Below are 20428 nucleotides of genomic sequence, written 5' to 3' on the forward strand. Positions count from 1 at the left end.
TGGTGTTTCATGAAGGAGGCCCTAAGTGAGAGTGTTTGGCCTAATAAAGTTTGTTGTTCAGCCAAATGTTTGTCCAAGTTTAGCTCAAGAGATTAACCGTTAATAACACTCAGAATTAAACAATGTCAATTGTTGGCTCTTGTAAAACTTAATAGCGGAACAGAGTTGTATCCCCTCACACACACACAGACACACCCCTTGTTTCAATATGAGGTGAGTACACACGCGCAGCACGTAGGCAGCAGCAGATTTCTCTAAATGCAAAGCATGTCAATGTGTTTGTGAAGGGCAGTGTGTGGGAAAAACTCTTAAAATATCTGCACAATGCAAGCAGGAACTAAAGGGAAAACCCCTCTGGAAGCACAAACCACAAAATGTTTGTTCGTCAGACAATCCAACTATTTTCAATGGCCTGCAGACCCACATAAATACAGCTTGACAAATTTTGAAACTATCGAGTCAGCTGGTCCTTTTCTACCTCCCATGACACACATTATCGAAAGTACCTGATCGTTCAGACGAAAGCGCGTTCTGCTGGCATTGCGGTGGTTTGTATACGGCTTGGGTTTGTTGATGATCCCATTGTGTGGCTTTTAGTCCATGTCTATTGGCTCTGATATGCTGGTGTACTCCTGAGAGTTGAGAACATTCACTTATGATAAATGCATTAAAAATGGCAAAACTATTGATGACTAATCTTGCGCTTATGGGCATGCCCATTTTTGTGTTTAATCAAATGTCCCTCTCTCTAATACCATCTGAGATTCACAGCTGTGAGATACACTAAAAGCTGCTGGCTATTTATTTTTATTTTTTTAAGGCATTTGATTCGCCCATCTTCCTGTTTTAGTGGAACATACATCAACACATGAAAGAAAACTGTGCTAAGTCAAGCCATTTCATGAGGTCACGAAAAATCTGATGTCATTCGATCATTTTCTTGATGTCAAGAAAAATCTGTGTTGTATGCGTTTGCCGGTAAATAAGCTTGTTTATATTGTACAGCTAAAAGGACTATGCGAGGTGTTCGTCTCCACACGAACGTGTGATGTTAGTAGCATCTACTGTGAGTATCAGTGCATGCTTGCTTATTCTACATTTAATAAATGTTTTTTTTTTTTTTTTTTTTTTTTTTTTTTGTTGCATTTATTAGTTTGATATTCTAACACAGAACCAGCTGTGTTTGTTTCTGGCAGAGAAAGGGGCATAGTCCCCAAACCCTGCAATGGCTATTCTGAAGTGGTTTAGCATAACTGCCATCGATAACTTTTCTCGTTCCTGCTGTAAACATGTGACTCCCCCCCCCCGGAGAAGCCTGATTAGAAGACACATCGCACCGAATCTGATCAGTCCGACGAGGGGAAACCAGCAGTTGGGGTTTTCGATTCCAGAACAGATCAATTTACATGATAGACAGACAGTGGATGAGTGACAAAGGAAATTTTAAAATTTGAAATTTTAAAAGCTCAAATTTGGTGAAATTAACACCAAAAAAAAAAAAAATTAGGTAAATGATAAAAGAAAAGACATGAGGATCTGTGGAATCACCCCCTTTCGTAAAAAAATAACTAAAATCGATAAAGTGGTGTGGCATGTGGCATGCGTCTCTCCTGCCGTCCCGTGTGTGATGTCAGTAGTCAGCGATGGGCGCCAGGTCTCGGCTGAGCGTCACTGACACATTTGTGTAAAGACTCCTCCGGGACACTAGAGGGGAGTAATTCAAGTTATTGAGGCCATCCAGACTCTGTCTTTCCTTGGATCTACGAAGCAACTTGTATCTGAAAAGCAAAAGGAGATAACGTGCATAAGTCTTCAGCAACCTGTCGAAAACTGACACTTGACATATGGGGCCCTATTTAACGACGGGAACAATAGTCAGCATGGTCTAAAAGGGTTGTCCCTATTCTCTTAATGAGGAATGGGTGTGTTTTGGGCGTAACGTGCAATAAAGCAACCAGAGTCTAATCTCCCATTCCCTTTAAAGCCAGTTGCACTCGTGCCATTGCAGATTCGCTATTTACATGGAGGAATTTGCAAGTGGAAAGACTTATAAAGAAACAGCAACGCGTCAACAATGCGCCAGAACACACACCTCGTTCTCAGACCAGCAGCCCATGGGCGCAAATGCATTTCCTATTTAAACAACGTAGCGCAGGACGTGAAAATGATAACTGCGTCAGGCTGAAACTAGCAAAACACACTTGCGTCGCGCCGGGTGTGTGATAGGGCCCATGAATGGATTTAGGAACGATTTACACAGACATTTATTCTGCTCATGAATAAGGCCAAACCTTACAAAAGCCTTTTTCATTCAATACAATTCAATGCAATATTGAGAATCATGACATTCTAGAACCCAACAATCCGTCCGACATCACCAAACTACATGCGTCCAGGATGTCTTTTGGGACGTGGCATAAGAAATGGAGACTTCAGACATTCAGAAGAAGAGGCCTGTTCTCAACGTACCTGCCCAGAAACTGCACCTCTCCTCGGTGGTGGTGTGGTATAGACATGTAGCGGCCCAGTTCTCCATGAGGACGGCTCACTTTGTAGCCGGCGAACTGAACCCTGAAAAGAAACACACATATTAGAGTCAACAAAGTCTCAGGCCACTGCACAGAACATCACAAGTGTCTATTTGCAATATTTACTATGAACTATTTACGATACTCTATAACTACTCTATTAACTAAAATCTATAGATGCAACATCATGCAAAATCAATAGATTTACATGTAGGTTACAATAGATTTGGCCAAGATTAATTTATTCTATGTTTCATAACGGGGGTTAGACAAAACAAAGTGAGCAGTGTTTGGCTATCCTGGGCAGTCAGTGTACTTCTTTAAAACTACAGAGAGAATATACTTTCAGTCGACTTTTTATATGAAATATACTTACATTTATATAAGTGTACTTGGTTTATACTGATAAGAATACAGATTATATTTGGCCCATACTTGTACTTAATCTTTTGATCGAGATTTATGGTACAACGGTGCTTTTCACTACTCCCATAGTGTATGATTGCAGAAAAAATATATATGTTTGTATTGAACATTTATGGAGCAACAGATTTTGTGTGCAAATAAATCATAAAAGTGGTTAATATTGTTTAAAAATCATAAAAGTGGTTCATATTGTTTAAAAATCATATAAATGTATGAGGTGGAGAGGGGGGCATTTGTATTATACAAATACTTTAGGTAAAATAATGTTTTTAATAATTTCTAAGTTAATACTTCTTCAAAATAATCACTTTAGCAAAGTTTGTACTATTTTTTCTTGATTTTGATATATAAAAGAATAAATATGTGCAATAAATATACTGTCATTAAAAAATATGGTAATTTGGAAATATATATTAAAAGATTCTAAAAGAATTGAAAGAGATCCCATAATAATTTAATATAGATTTACAGTAGTAACAATAAATTATATTTTATTATATGATATGATTAATTTCATATTTTTTCAAATATGATGGTTTCATTATAATTATGGTGATTATCTATAAGGTTAATAAAACCCAACTTAATATATGATATTTGCCATCTGAATCTAACCATGTCATGTCAACTAATGGAAAAGTCAGCCAGATATTTATTATTATGTTAATTATGTCTTTTACCACAAATACCATACTTTTACATATTCTTCTATAGTTGAAAAAACTGTTGCGATTCTCATTTGCTACTTAAATCTACAACATAAAAAAAAAAAACATCAAATATTAGATCAAATTGGCTGTACCCTACTTAAGAAAAGTGTAACAGTACTAGCTACTAACAGATAAACGTTTGGCAGATTTTATTGATTATTCTTCAATGGTGTAAGTAAAGCATATGATGTTAAGTTCATTACTAACGCTTTACAATAAGGTTCATTAGTTTACATTATTTAACTACCTTAGTTAACATGAACAATACTTCTACAGCATTTATTAATCTTAGTTAATAGTAATTTCAACATTTACTAATACGTTATTAAAATCAAAGGTTGTATTTGTTAACATTAGTTAATGCGCTGTGAACTAACATGAACAATGAACATCAGTATTTTTATTAACTAACATTAACAAAGATTAATAAATACTGTAATAAATGTCACATTGTAAGTTCATGTTAGTTAATACATTAACTAATGAACCTTATTGTAAAGTGTTACCAGTTAATTTAAAGAAAACATGTATCACTGTAAAATTATGTTTACTGAGATTATACTTCAAAATGTACAGATATATTAATAAGTGATCTAGAAGGATATAGCTAGTTAACTAACAGTATACATACATATGCATTTGTAGTATAAATAACAGTTGCAATAGAAAAGAGAAACTTAAATGTAAACTTGAGGTGTCAAAGTCTACTTTTGTATACTTTAAATTTTAAGTATACTTTAATTTAGTCCTAAAAAGAAGTATGGATGTGGGACACTTACAAATATACCAGCAGTTCATTCATACTAGTATACTATATTTAGTATGCATAAAATATACTATTCACTATACTGATGAAATTAACTTATTGTTTTTTTTTTTTTTTTTTTTAAAGTAGTCTCAAAATTGTGACCCTCTCCATGTAAAATAAAACAGGTTTTATTAGGTTAGAGATATGATTATGACATATTCAAAAGTATCATCTTTTATCTGTAATCCATCTTAATTGAGGAAAATATTATTGGGAGCACCTTTAACGGCCATTATCAGTAATTACATTTATAGATTTAGTGGGATCCAGATAGTCACTATCAGCTTTTACAGTAATCTGGGAGTGTCTCTTTGGGAAAGTTATGAGATCACAGTGTTGTAAAACCTATTATTTGCTCTGAGGCGTTTCGAGCTCGTACCTGTGCCAAAGGTCGTCGTCTTCCCCTCCCCAGCCCCAGAAAGCGTTGGGAAAGCCGTTTATCTTCCGGAACTGATCCGTGGTCATCCCGCTCACGCCGCCAAAGAACTCCTCATAGGGAAGCCTGTACATGTTCCAGGAGGCGTTTGTTCAGAGACGAATGATTCACACACTTCAAAATCGCATGTGAGGAAAACAGTGTATTGTGGAAACTTACATGTAAGAGTACTTGTTGAGTTTGACCGCAAAGTGTCTTGGCATGTCACCACAGCCATAGTAGTTGCGGTCGTTCTCCAGAATGTGGTCAACATCGTGGAATATCACGCAATCCCAGTTCAAGTCCTTCATGGCCTCTTTGAACCCGACATTAAACAGCATGGCACGATTGAACGGTTCGTTTCCGGCCTGTACACACACACGCACACACACCTTTACTCTTAGCACTATTGTAAAATGACTATTTGACAATGAAACTGGACTGCTTTAGTGCTGCCCATGACAGTGGCAATCTTGCAGTAGCACATATTAGCAGAATGAATTTGTGTAAATCATTTGTAAAACCGTTTTTAGAAATGGTGTGTCAGTCCAAACTTTATGTGTGTGTTTATAAAAGCTAACGAGGACTCTAAAGATCTCAGCCGGTGAGATTTACTGTGTTACTCTCTCACCTGTTCAATGACGTAGAAGCCGAACTGCAGTCTCTGTCTCTGCAGCGCTGGGATCAGATGGCGGAAAAGTATCGGAAGGTGCTCAAAGCGATTTCGGAAAGGAACCAGGATGGCCACCTAAAACATGTGAAATAGGAAAAACAACAGCAAAAATGAGGAAATATCAATTCAGAAAAAGCACTTGAATTACCCGTGTGTTCAACGTGCAGCGTCAAAGATTCCCACAGCTCAGCAGTGTGATGTTGCAGTACACATTCAAATATATAAGACGTATTTAGGGTCACTGTTGTCAGGAGTGTGTGTGTGTGTGTGTGTGTGTGTGTGTGTGTGTGTGTGTGTGTGTGTATGTGTGTGCATGTTAGGCATATATACTGAATATTTAAGATATATTTGATATTTATTTGGTGTCTTCTAAAGACTGTCCCAATCTAGTATCTGATTGAAAAATCACAAATACAAAAAATACTGATGAGAGTTTGATTCGTTTCCATGAAATCCTGCAGTTATTTTTGTCCAATTCAATGAATTGCTTTATTACTCTGATTCACTGACTAAAACCGCTTCATCACTCAGTGTTGAATTTCCCATTTTGCATTCTTAATTTTAGTTTTAAATTGATATTTCTTTTTATTTTATTTGTTATGTATTATAATATGGCCTGGTTTCACAGACAGGGTTTAGATTAAGTCAGGATTAGGCCTAGGATTAGGACACTTAAGTAGCTTTTATAAACGTGCCTTTAAAAAACATAACTGGTGTGCATCTTGAGACAAAACATCAGTGCAAGTTGCTTTCAGTTAAAACAGCTCAAACATGTATTTTAGTCTGGGACTAGCTTAAACCTTGTCTGTGAAACCTGGGATATATATGTATATTATTATATTGAAGCATGTCAATGAAATTAAATAAAAAAACATCCTTGTACTTCTCGCATAAAGCATTTTAAATGAACTAGGCAACAATTGCTGTTTGCAAATGAATCACTCAAACCCAAATGAACACTCTTTTGAACACTAGTGTGGTTTTAACCAGATGAAGAGAAGCGAGCATCTCGCAACAGAGCTTTTCATGCAACAACCTTTTCTCTCACTGGTTGAGATCTATATCTCTAACCACAACACTTCTGAAGAAGGAAAGAGAAAGTAGGCACCAGAGAGGTGTTTTCACTAACCTTCCAGCGTGGGAGACAGTCGTGAGGTTTCCAGTGGCCTCCGAGAGAAAGACTCGGATCTGCCAGATCCAGAAGTTTCTCCACTTCAGACAGAGAGATCTCACTCATGTTCACCTTCAGCCGGCCCTCTGGCAGACAGGAGGAGAGAACACTCATCACTGCTGATCTTATAAGCACTTATGTAGCCTAGCTGATGACACCAGGAACACGCACAAGCTCTGTTTCAAAACCTTGTTATTTGGTAGCCATGACAGCCATACTGGATGTCAGTTTAGGTTATTATTGCACATTATACTACACGGGGGCTGTTGAATGCTTGATTCTGATTGGTTGATGAATGTCCTAATTTGTGCAATTATTTTCAGGGAAACACACGGCTAAAGTAGTTCCAGCAGGTCTTAATTATTGTTTTGTGCCACAAAATTACATTTTATTATGTATTATTGATGTATTAGTTACTATGGAAAAGCACATATCACTTTCTCACACTCTCTCGCCCACTCAAACACACACACACACTTGTGTGATGCCAGCGCTGCTCTGGCGATTTTATCAGTAAAATAGTTTAGCAACTTAAAGCTACATGACGTTTCTCACTAGCGAGGTGCAGATTAGGAGCTATTAGAAGACACTGGTGCTGAACACAGTTAAGAGACTCATACTGAGGTAACTCACACACGCTTAATCTCTCTCTCTCTCTCTCTCTCTCTCTCTCTCTCTCTCTCTCTCTCATAACTCCATTAATAACTGCATTAGTATGCTAGCATTAGTGGCTCAAGTCTCTGTTCTGAAATAATTCTAACTCTGAAATGATTTAATGACTAATAAATTAGTCCCACACACAAGAGCGTTTCAAGGACAGAAACCTGACAAACGTCTTGAAATACATCATCTGAACAATGTCTTGATGTGTGGTAACTGAAGTATAAGCGGAATAATTGACTTAATCGTTATCAAACTGGCTCCAGTTCGCATGGATCCGCAGAAACGACTTAAATTCTGTATTATGTAAGTAATTTGGCGATGTCAATTTGTAAAGAAAGACATTCAAACGCGTATAACTATAGACTGAACACATAATATGCATGTGCACACCGTCACCGTTTTCACGGATTCATGGTTTAGAATTTTACACGGAAATGATAACGTTTTTCAAAATGTTTCAAAACTTGCACCACGTTCTGGAGCCACCAAACACTGTCGTCGTGCAAATGAACGGCCAGAACGCATTAAACGTTTTCTCTTAAAACGGTGTCATGTTAGTGGTCCCTAACTAATGATCTTTGAAATGGAAGTCAAGTCATCTTCATTTATATAGCGCTTTTAACCATGTAGATTGTTTCAAAGCAGCTTTACAGAGATAAGCGTATCATTTAAGGTAACAGAGATTGTTTGGGTGAATCGATCAAAACTAACTTTAGCTGAACATTAACTTTATTCTAGAGTTGCTGTAAAGCCAAAACAATCTCTGTTACTGTAATTTCCTATTATCACTGTAAAGCTGCTTTGAAACAATTAATTTAGTTAAAAGCACTAAATGAAGATGACTTGACTCAAAAATCTCACCGATTGAATCTGTCAAGGAGAAGACGTCTGTACATCTCTCCCCTGTCCAAGTCTTTTCAGCGCTAACTTTTCACTGCGCGTCTTCAGTGAATCCTGACAGTAGTTTTTTTTAACACGAAAAAGCTGTTTTGTAAAGCTGTTAGTAAACTAGCTGTCTGTAAGTCTGTGCACTTACTCATGGAGGGCAGTTTCTCCGGGCAGACGTGATCCGGCTTGTACGTAAAGCCCAGCGGGAGGAAAGGAGTGGAGGGATCTTCTGTCTCGTTGAAGTTATACTCATACGTGTAGTCTAGAAAATGAGAGAATCAAACAGTCATGCACATGTACATCTCCAGCACTGTCTTCCTTAAAGCCTGGCGTATCCTGACGCAGTGTTTCTCAACTCCAGCCCTCGAGTCGGGATCCACATCCCACAATGTTTTACATGTCTCCCTATTCAACACGCTGAGCCTCTGAGACGTCGAATCAGGGGTTTTAAATAGTGAGACATGGAAAGCTTTCTGGGAGGTGGAGGTGGAGTCCTAAAGATCATCTTACATTCAAAAACATCTTTTACATGCATCTCATTAAACAATTTCATCAAATCAATGTCGCAAAGTACTTTGTTAAGTACGGGTACACTGGCTAAAAAGCTGCCCTGTTTTATGAATGAAACATATGATTGGCTAAAGCAAGCCTCTCTCTACAGAGCATGGGATTGAAAAACTTTTTTGGTAACGTTTTATAATACTGTTCCTTCATTAATGAATAACTACACGGGAACAAATGAGTAACACAGTGTTAACATTCTAGTAACTACTATTAACTAACAAGAAACTCTGATTAATGAATTAGTGAGTAACAGTGCTCGGTCTATGTGGAAGTTCACCATTAGCTAATCAATAACTACTATTTTTTTCATACTTCACTGAAGACTAAGAACTACGGTTACACTTTATTTTGAGGTGTCATTGTTACAGTGTAATTATATATTTAAGTACTGAGTAATATTAATGAACCACATGTACTTACTATAGGGTTATGGTAGGATTAGGATTCAGTTGAGGGTTAGTTGCATGCAATTATGCTTAATTTACTGTTGTTATTATTATGGTAAGTACATGTAACATATGTAACAAGGACACTGTAAAATAAAGTGTTACCAGAACTACTATATACAGGTTCATAATTAACATGAATAATGCAGAATTTATAATAAAAGGTAACCTTCTAAAGGAACTACTAATAATTTAGGTCAGTATTATAAAGTGAAAAACATGATAATATTGACTGAAGTCATTGTACGCTTTTGATATTTTTGTAAGATCTTGAATATTAATTCCTTCTGATGGATTTGGAAACACTTTAGTCATTACTGGAAAATCCCATGATTTTCACATTAGATACTGATCCAAATAACTAGTTCCTTTAGAAAGATGTAGTTAGACTTGAGTCATTATTAATGAGTTACAATTACCTTATATTATACATGTTGCATTATTAATATTAATAATGAATCTGTATATAGTAGTTCTTAGTCTTCAGTGAGGTATGAAAAATAGTAGTTATTGATTAGCTAATGGTGAACTTCCACATAGACTGAGCGCTATTACTAACTAATTCATTAATCAGAGTTTCTTATTAGTTAATTGTAGTTACTAGAATGTTAACACTGTGTTACTCATTTGCTCCTGTGCAGTTATTCATTAATGAAGGAACAGTATTATGAAGTGTTATTTTTTTTTGGTGGGTCTCAGAAGGATCTCATAACGCGTTTATCTGGTGAGGATATGCCATAGCTGGTGCCAGTGGTGTGCTCTGGTGAGAACACATCAGGAGTGTTTGTACCTGTGCTGTTGACGTTGTAGGCACTGCGGACCATCTGCTCAATCACCTGAGCTCCCATGTTCCTGATCTGGATTCCCCGGGCCTGAGCCATGAACAGGTATTCATTAACTAATGAGAGAGAGAGAGAGAGAGAGAGAGAGAGAGAGAGAGAGAGAGAGAGAGAGAGAGAGAGAGAGAGAGAGAGAGAGAGAGAGAGAGAGAGAGAGAGAGAGAGAGAGAGAGAGAGAGATTATATTTATTAGTTATTATATAGTTTATATATTATATAGTTTATTATATAGTTATTATATTATTATTATTATATGAGTTATTACTCATTATTATGATTATGGCCATCAGTCTACAGCTGCTGTGAGACATTTCTAACATTTGGGCCATAAACACGAGTTCATCTTCAAAAAGAACAGCAAGAGAGAAGAACATTTCCTACTTAAAGGAATATTTAATGAAATGTCACGGAGATGATAACGTTTTTAACGGGCGTCTTGGAACCTGTTTCAAAGTCTGCGTTCTGGAGCCACCAAACGCTGTCGTCGTGCAAATGAATGGCCAGGACACATTAAATGCTTTCTGTAAGCCGGCTCTAAGTTAATAACTAATGATCTTCGCAACGGAAGTGAATCGATCAAAACTAACTTTAGCTGGACAATAACTTTATTATAGAGCTGCTATAAAGCCAAAACAATCTCTGTTACTGTAATTTCCTATTATCACTGTAAAGCTGCTTCGATACAGTCTATATTGTAAAGTGTTCAAGTGTTCTCAAGCCATGTGATAGGAAAAGTTATTCATTATACATTAAAATTCTTCCCATACACTACTTAAGTATGCACATATTGAATTTTGGCCGAGGAGAAGAGTATAGTGAATATCTGCTGAAGTTTCAGTCTCGCTCACAGCAGTCACATGCTTTCAGGACGAAGCACACAAGCTATGGACTACTTTTATAGTATGCTTATTTTTTTTTTTTTTTTTTTTTTCATTTTTCAAGCTTGAGCCTCATCATCATTAATTTTCACTGTCATGAAAAAAAGAAAAGAAAAATACATGTGTCACATGAATGACATGAGGGTGACACGGTGCTATTATTAATTTAATTTAATTAAAACCATTCAACTGATTAAGAAATATTGCAGGTGTTTCTTCACCCCCCCCCCCCCCATTATATCCCTCACTGCCCAGTCCACATCACTCAATGGCGACTGCGTGGTGTTAACCCGCTGAAAATCCCAGCATGCCGTTCTGCGTTGGTCTTTTCAGCAGGCGAGAAAGGAGCGAATGCAAGTTTCTGGAACACAGCAAAAGTGCTGGACCTTCTTGCATCATTGGCTTAAACAAAGAGCCAACAAATATGTGGGTTTTTTTTTTTACAATAGTGTAAATATATCAAATAATGTACACATAGTGTATGCAAAGTGCAACACCTTTAGCAAATCTATTTGCATAGTGGTGTTGTTGGGTGAGAAACCCACAGGCGGTGTTGCTGTGAGCGCTATTTCACACGTTCAACTCTTTCATCCATTCAAACCTTATTTTCCGGCATTAATGTTTGATTTTTGTATCAGCAAGATAAAATGTGGTGTGCCATCATTTAATGCTGGACTCCGTCCTTCGCGAGTTTGTATGTGTGTGTGTGTGTGTGTGTGTGTCCTGTGCAGTCACAAGGCCGCACAGATAAAGCAGAAAACAATCGCTCTTTATGTGCAGATATGAGTGTCCCTCAGATAACCCTGAACACATCTTCATGCTCACACTCTGAGTAAGTGTGTGTATCTCTACATTTACAACTGCAGTCCCTCCCTGAAACACTGAACACAGCCACAGCCCTGAGATCTCGTGCAGAAGCTCTGGAAGAGTCAGCGGGACAGTATGTGGTTATATTACTGCAATGAATAAGGACTCAACTCATTGAATGCTTTTTATTTATTTTTTGCTTGGGCTTTTTTATTTTATTTTACTTAGCTTCCAAAATCTGAGATTTAAATACACTGGACATAAACACAGTAAATTAATTTCAGTTTATTTGCAGTAAACAATATATATATTTTTTTTTAAATGATATTTTTTACATACATGCTACAACAGCTTTGTCCATGTAAATCTAAAACATTCTGTTCAAACACACTCACACTCGGACACGCACGCACGTGAAAGACTTAAATCTTTTATTTACAACTTTGTGAAAACAGTTTTTACAGCATACATTGGATGTATCCTCAAACCATCAGGAATTATGGTATTAAAAGTACCTTAGGGTATTCATCAATAATGCAACAAGAGGCTGTGGCAGAGCTGCCAACACTCACACATTCACCGCGAGACTCACGCGATTGACGCTCTTCACACGCTTTCCCGCCACACATCCATTTTCTCATGCACAGAAAAATTGCAAAAACAAAGAGGACACGGAGACCGACAGACTAGACAGAGCAGGTTACTTATGATATAAAAAAATCTCAGCTCTCAGATTCTGTCAATTTTATTATGAAATTCAAACAATAAATACCGTTTGGCGCTTGTAGCCTAAATGTTACGTGACAGATCCCTAGAGGCACGTGACCCGATCATCTCTACTAGCTAATAGTAAAAAAAAAACACGAACACTGTTGAAAGACACAGTAGGCCTACAACTTACCGAAATGTATATTCCTCATACATGATATTGATCAATCAGTGTTTTTCATCCGCGGAAAGGGGTCAATAAAAACAGCTGGAGAACAATTATGTCACATAACATTTACCTCAGGAAAGCCATTTAATGACCATAATAGGGGCTATAGCTAGCCTAGAAATCTAGACGCACCCTAGCGGCAGCAAAATGTATTTCGCAGCCAGGGTAGTCTAGACACTCTCAATAAACCTTCTCGCTGCAAAAACCCAGATTGGGTCAGGCCAATCACGTTGTGTATAGAGTAGGCGGGGGCGGGCTTAACATACACGACAGAGTTGCGACGGTTACCTGGCTGCTGCTACTTGAAAACAAAGAATGGCGGCTGCTGATGGAGAACAACGGTCTTTCGAATCGGCTTTGGCCGCGACTCTGGAGGACTTGGAGTTAAGTTTTTCTTTGAGAAAAGAGCAAAGAACGGCACTTAAGTCATTCTTAAAAAAAGGAAGATGTGTTCGTCGTTTTGCCGGCCAGATATGGCAAAAGTTGAATCTATCAACTAAGCTCCGCTGTTGGGGAAACGCTCTGGTTGGTTGAAGCGCTGTCCTATTGCGTGCAGAGGGAATTTGAAAGACAGCCGTTTATCCCGCCCCTCGGATTGAGCCGTGACTATGGTGAGTTTCCAGACCCAACATCTTGATGTAGGTCTGGCTTGCCAGGCTAGGCTATAGCACGTTAGTTGGCTATTTCGCTAAATATGTGTACTATACGAATTTATTATATTTTTACTTAACAAATTTTATTTTACTTTTACTAAAGTTGTTAGTATAATAAAAAAAAAACCGCATTATATTTAATTTGAGTTATTTTTTACCTTAAATAATACTAGCAGCTGATAGAGCTCTCTGTATGTTTACAGCATTAGGTGAGTTTTTTTTTTTCTTGAGAAAAATTAATGCTTATCTTGTGTACCTAATATTTATCCAAATGAGTCAATATTAAATCAAATCACAAGATTTTAATAGTTTTGTTTTCAGTTTTTTAAACGAAGGCGACACTATTTCAGTGTGAGAAACCACTGCAAACGATAAAGTCAAATCACAAACTATTTCAGACAATTTCTTCTTTCTTTCTACCAGAGATTCATTTGCGAATCTAATCGTTAATCAGTTAATCCCATTGTAGCGACATGATATTGTCATGATATATCAACACATTAACACAAATTAATAAGTCTAACCTGCAGATACTATAAGTATATCCAACTTTTCGCAAACACACATAAAGCGATATATACTATAAAGCAAATCTCAAATGCTTGACTGTTTATCAGCGCAAAATGTGAACTATATTATTATATAATATGCAAAATGCAACTATAAGTCATGAAGATATTACAAAGATGATTACATGATTTTCTGTAAAGCTGCTTTGAAACAATGAGTATTGTGAAAAAAGCCATCCAAATAACATTGTGTATTGTAAAGTAACCTGTATTGGCAAAATATATTGGTAATTGAGCAAAAGTGAATATAAAGTGAGCCGGAGAGCTCAGCATTCCCAGAGCGGCCTGTGAATGAGCCGTGCTGCTCCGAGGAGGACACAAACCAGACGCAAGTGGGACACTGTTTTCCTCCGCAAGCCAAGAGTCATTCACATAAATCGAACACTAACACACCAACTGCTTAAAGGTAGAGTAGCCGATGTTTATACACACTTGTGTTATCCTGGTTGAAACTCTCTTCACATCCTGACAGCAATCAATAAGAGGAGTGGTCTCAATATTTAAAAATGTACATATATCTTCTATATGTGTTCGTCCAATCATTGCACTGGGTCCGAATCCTGTCAACATGTGTATTTCCATCCCTCTGCGCACTTGTTCACTGAACCTGTCACGGTAGTATTAAGAAAACGAGAAAAACTCAAGTGCAGAGAAAAGATTTTAATAAACAAAAGAACAAAGTAAAACAAACACCCACGAGGGGGAAAACACAACTAAATACACAATAACAACTTCCAAAATAAACATACCAGAAAGGTCACGGGAGAACAGGAGACGTATACAAGACAACGATCCGACACAGACTGCAAACACAAAGGAACTTATAAAAGGGACAAATCAGGCAGGTAATAAGGAACAACAGGTGGGGCAAATGAAACCAATAATGAGATAACAAGGAGGGTGGGGTCAAACAGTGACAGGAACACAAACACCACATGTGCTACACAAGACAGGACAGGCATGTGACATTACCCCCTCCTTAAGGAGCGGCTACCAGACGCTCCACAAGGGACGGGAGGGACAGACCAGGGCGGGACGGGAGGGACAGACCAGGGCGGGACGGGAGGGACAGACCAGGGCGGGACGGGAGGGACAGACCAGGGCGGGACAGGGGGAACAGGAAAGACAGACCAGGGTGGGACAGGGGAAACAGAAAAGACAGACCAGAGTGGGGCAGGGAAAATGAACAGTTCTGGAGGCCAGGGTGGAGCCGAGAGTCCATAGGGCGGAGAAGACCCCTCGGGCGGCCAGGGCGGAGAAGACCCCTCGGGCGGCCAGGGCGGAGAAGACCCCTCGGGCGGCCAGGGCGGAGACTCTCCCTCGGGCGGCCAGGGCGGAGACTCTCCCTCGGGCGGCCAGGGTGGAGACGACCCCTCGGGCGGCCAGGGCGGAGACGACCCCTCGGGCGGCCAGGGCGGAGACGACCTCTCGGGCGGCCACGGCGGAGACGACCCCTCGGGCGGCCACGGCGGAGACGACCCCTCGGGCGGCCACGGCGGAGACGACCCCTCGGGCGGCCAGGGCTCAGGCACTGGAACTGGCACCACCGGCTCGGGCACCGGAACTGGCACCACCGGCTCGGGCACCGGAACTGGCACCACCGGCTCGGGCACCGGAACTGGCACCACCGGCTCGGGCACCGGAACTGGCACCACCGGCTCGGGCACCGGAACTGGCACCACCGGCTCGGGCACCGGAACTGGCACCACCGGCTCGGGCACCGGAACTGGCACCACCGGCTCCGGCTCAGGAACAGACACTGGCTCCGGCTTAGGAACAGACACTGGCTCCGGCTCAGGAACAGACACTGGCTCCGGCTCAGGAACAGACACTGGCTCCGGCTCAGGAACAGACACTGGCTCCGGCTCAGGAACAGACACTGGCTCCGGCTCAGGAACAGACACTGGCTCCGGCTCAGGAACAGACACTGGCTCCGGCTCAGGAACAGACACTGGCTCCGGCTCAGGAACAGACACTGGCTCCGGCTCAGGAACAGACACTGGCTCCGGCTCAGGAACAGACACTGGCTCCGGCTCAGGAACAGGCTCGGGCACCGGAACTGGCACCACCGGCTCGGGCACCGGAACTGGCACCACCGGCTCGGGCACCGGAACTGGCACCACCGGCTCCGGCTCAGGAACAGACACTGGCTCCGGCTTAGGAACAGACACTGGCTCCGGCTCAGGAACAGACACTGGCTCCGGCTCAGGAACAGACACTGGCTCCGGCTCAGGAACAGACACTGGCTCCGGCTCAGGAACAGACACTGGCTCCGGCTCAGGAACAGACACTGGCTCCGGCTCAGGAACAGACACTGGCTCCGGCTCAGGAACAGACACTGGCTCCGGCTCAGGAACAGACACTGGCTCCGGCTCAGGAACAGACACTGGCTCCGGCTCAGGAACAGACACTGGCTCCGGCTCAGGAACAGACACTGGCTCCGGCTCAGGAACAGACACGGGCTCCGGCTCAGGAACAGACACGGGCTCCGGCTCAGGAACAGACACGGGCTCCGGCTCAGGAACAGACACGGGCTCCGGCTCAGGAACAGACACGGGCTCCGGCTCAGGAACAGACACGGGCTCCGGCTCAGACATGACGGGAACACTCTCGGCGGCGGCCATCTTGTCCGAAGACACAGGCTCGACAGGCGTGACGTGAACAGACTCGGCGGTGGCCATCTTGTCCGAAGACACAGGCTCGACAGACGTGACGGGATCACCCTGGGCGGCGGCCATCTTGTCCGAAGACACAGGCTCGGCAGGCGTGGCGTGAACAGGCTCGGCGGCGGCCATCCTGTCCGAAGACACAGGCTCGGCAGGCGTGACGTGAACAGGCTCGGCGGCGGCCATCTTGTCCGAAGACACAGGCTCGGCAGACGTGACGGGATCACTCTTGGCGGCGGCCATCTTGTCCGAAGACACAGGCTCGGCAGGTGTGACGTGAACAGGCTCGGCGGCGGCCATCTTGTCCGAAGACACAGGCTCGACAGGCGTGACGTGAACAAGCTCGGGCTGGGCAGACGTGACGTGAACAGTCTCTGGCTGGGCAGACGTGACGTGAACAGTCTCTGGCTGGGCAGACGTGACGTGAACAGTCTCTGGCTGGGCAGACGTGACGTGAACAGTCTCTGGCTGGGCAGACGTGACGGATCGCTGAGGTGGTGCAGGTAGTGCGAGCAGGATAACTGGAACAGGGACCACCGGAACAGGGACCACCGGAACTGAGGCCACCGGAACAGTCACGGAGGGAGTCTTCTTCTTCCTCCTCCGTTTTGAGACCACTGGAACTGGGACCACTGGGCTCGGGACCACCGGAACTGGGAACACTGGACTCGGGACCACCGGCACTGAGGTCACCGGAACTGGGACCCTCTTCCTGGTCTCTCGCTCCTGCAAGCGAGCGAGACCCTCCACCATAGCCACAAAGGTACTGCGGTCATATGCCCTTCTAAGCACCCAATCCATGGGCTCGTCAAGAGCATAAAAGAAAAGGTCCTTGAGGGGCTCTTCATTAAGGCCCAGTCCCTCGGCTGCACTAAGGAATTCGACCGCGAACTTCCTTAGGTCAGCTCCCTGTTGGCGGAGCGCAATCAGTGACTGAACGCGAAGAATGCGTTCATACTGAGGGCATGAGACGGGGGGAACAAGTGGATGTTGGGAATTCCTCTGCTGAGTTTTTGACATGGTCGGATCGTTCTGTCACGGTAGTATTAAGAAAACGAGAAAAACTCAAGTGCAGAGAAAAGATTTTAATAAACAAAAGAACAAAGTAAAACAAACACCCACGAGGGGGAAAACACAACTAAATACACAATAACAACTTCCAAAATAAACATACCAGAAAGGTCACGGGAGAACAAGAGACGTATACAAGACAACGATCCGACACAGACTGCAAACACAAAGGAACTTATAAAAGGGACAAATCAGGCAGGTAATAAGGAACAACAGGTGGGGCAAATGAAACCAATAATGAGATAACAAGGAGGGTGGGGTCAAACAGTGACAGGAACACAAACACCACATGTGCTACACAAGACAGGACAGGCATGTGACAGAACCGAAACGACGAGTTCAAGTCATAACCGTAATGAAGAGATGGCAACCCATGACATTTCAATGTCAACACTATCAACGCTGAAATGAATCTGCAGCAGTCAGGCGGTGCAACCAGAGCTCTGGAAGTTGTTCACGATCATTATTATTGTAATGTCAGCTCATGTAGACTCAGCTCATGTAGACTCAGCTCATGTAGACTCAGCTCATGTAGACTCAGCTCATGTAGACTCAGTGTAGACTCAGCTCATGTAGACTCAGTGTAGACTCAGCTCATGTAGACTCAGCTCATGTAGACTCAGCTCATGTAGACTCAGCTCATGTAGACGCAGCTCATGTAGACGCAGCTCATGTAGACTCAGCTCATGTAGACTCAGCTCATGTAGACTCAGCTCATGTAGACTCAGCTCATGTAGACTCAGCTCATGTAGACTCAGCTCATGTAGACTCAGCTCATGTAGACGCAGCTCATGTAGACTCAGCTCATGTAGACTCAGCTCATGTAGACGCAGTGTAGACTCAGCTCATGTAGACTCAGCTCATGTAGACTCAGCTCATGTAGACTCAGCTCATGTAGACTCAGTGTAGACTCAGCTCATGTAGACTCAGCTCATGTAGACTCAGCTCATGTAGACTCAGCTCATGTAGACTCAGCTCATGTAGACTCAGCTCATGTAGACTCAGTGTAGACTCAGCTCATGTAGACTCAGTGTAGACTCAGCTCATGTAGACTCAGCTCATGTAGACTCAGTGTAGACTCAGCTCATGTAGACTCAGCTCATGTAGACTCAGCTCATGTAGACGCAGTGTAGACTCAGCTCATGTAGACACAGCTCATGTAGACTCAGCTCATGTAGACTCAGCTCATGTAGACTCAGCTCATGTAGACTCAGCTCATGTAGACTCAGCTCATGTAGACTCAGTGTAGACTCAGCTCATGTAGACTCAGCTCATGTAGACTCAGCTCATGTAGACTCAGCTCATGTAGACTCAGCTCATGTAGACTCAGCTCATGTAGACACAGCTCAGTGTTTGGTCAGTTTCACCTCACGGATGTTACTATACGTCGTGTTTTAGCATAGCTGACCAATCAGCATTCAGGCCCTCAACCATCCATCTTACAATAGCAATAGCATCCACTAATGGTGTTTTATATCTTTTATAAAAATATATCTCTTGAACTATGCAGTAAGAGAAGCAAGAGCCTCTATAAAAAATATAGATATTTAAAAGGATTTTATCTGTGACTTTTCTTTCCAATGAAACGATTAGATGATGATCATTGTGTTTTCTTCTTCTCAAAGAACAACAGCACACTAAGCTTTTAGCATAACATATTATGACCAATAAGAGCATCAATGGGCTTTTCATTAATACCAGTCTAAAGCACTAAACTAATAAACATCTCCATAAACCTGAGTGATTCCGATTCCTTTATCTCGTTTCCATGTATCCTGAATCCTGATGACCTCAAGCTTCTAAGGCAAACATTTGTGTACTGCGTATATTTGAGATATAATTACATTCATGTGTGCCATTATGAGGAATTGTTTGTGTAATATAATATCAGCACATATTTTATAGCCCTGTCAGCAGTTTGCCAACATTTCAACCTCGCCGTAAAGTGCTCGTGACTTCAGTAAGCTGGGGTCACATGATCATGAGGGGGGGGGGGTTCTGATTAAAACACTTTAAAAAACATGCAGTTCAGACTAAATATGGATCTGATGGTCTATTAATAAAAGCACTGCTTGAAAAATAAAGAAAATAAAAAAAATAAAAATATGAAGCCTCACTTAAACTTCAAAAGTCGCTGAGATTTGTTTATTTGATGTAGCAAACTCTCATTACTCCAGTCTTCAGAGTCACACGACCCTCTGCTCAAGAAACATTTATGATTATTATAAGTGTTGAAAATGCATACATACATTTACTTTGCAGGATCCTTTGATGAAAAGAACAGCATTTATTTAAAATAGAAATCTTTTGTTACATTATAAACTAACTTTTCTGTCAATTTTTAATGAATTGCATATATAAATATATTTATACAGCAAGACACATGCTAGCAATGACCTGATCTGAACTCTGCACCACATCACATGAAGGCCAGTCATGCTGTACTCATAAGACATCAGTGTATAGCCCACCCGTGCACCACACACACACACACACACACACACACACGATTAGCGGTGCTGAGGCGAGCTTCACTGTTACTATTGCTCATGCTTTGGATATTAGTGATTAGCTGCAGTGCAATGTCAGATCGCAGTGGCGGAAGGGTCTGAATTACAGCCACACAATCACAGGAAGCCTCATCAACACACCAGCTCTTCACACACCCAAATGAAGTGCTCCCTGGAGTTATTCTTACTAACACTTAAAATAAACT

The 20428-nt window shown here is 41.5% G+C and overlaps 1 protein-coding gene across 1 annotated transcript in view; it reads right to left on the reverse strand.

The window, feature by feature from the left end:
* Positions 1–823: 823 nt before the first annotated feature.
* The window catches only part of b4galt5 (UDP-Gal:betaGlcNAc beta 1,4- galactosyltransferase, polypeptide 5), a 35851-nt gene continuing 16246 nt past the window's right edge, over positions 824–20428 (reverse strand). Inside the window, exons 2-9 of the mRNA XM_081386061.1 lie at positions 10083–10190; positions 8431–8544; positions 6690–6817; positions 5519–5635; positions 5068–5255; positions 4852–4974; positions 2470–2571; positions 824–1778 (exon numbers count right to left, since the gene is read on the reverse strand). Of these exons, the coding sequence (XP_081242187.1) occupies positions 1631–1778; positions 2470–2571; positions 4852–4974; positions 5068–5255; positions 5519–5635; positions 6690–6817; positions 8431–8544; positions 10083–10190 (1028 nt within the window). The 3' untranslated portion in view covers positions 824–1630. The remainder of the gene's footprint in view (positions 1779–2469; positions 2572–4851; positions 4975–5067; positions 5256–5518; positions 5636–6689; positions 6818–8430; positions 8545–10082; positions 10191–20428) is intronic.

This window comes from Scardinius erythrophthalmus (assembly GCF_964197995.2).
Source record: "Scardinius erythrophthalmus genome assembly, chromosome: 15".
Lineage (NCBI taxonomy): Eukaryota > Metazoa > Chordata > Actinopteri > Cypriniformes > Leuciscidae > Scardinius > Scardinius erythrophthalmus.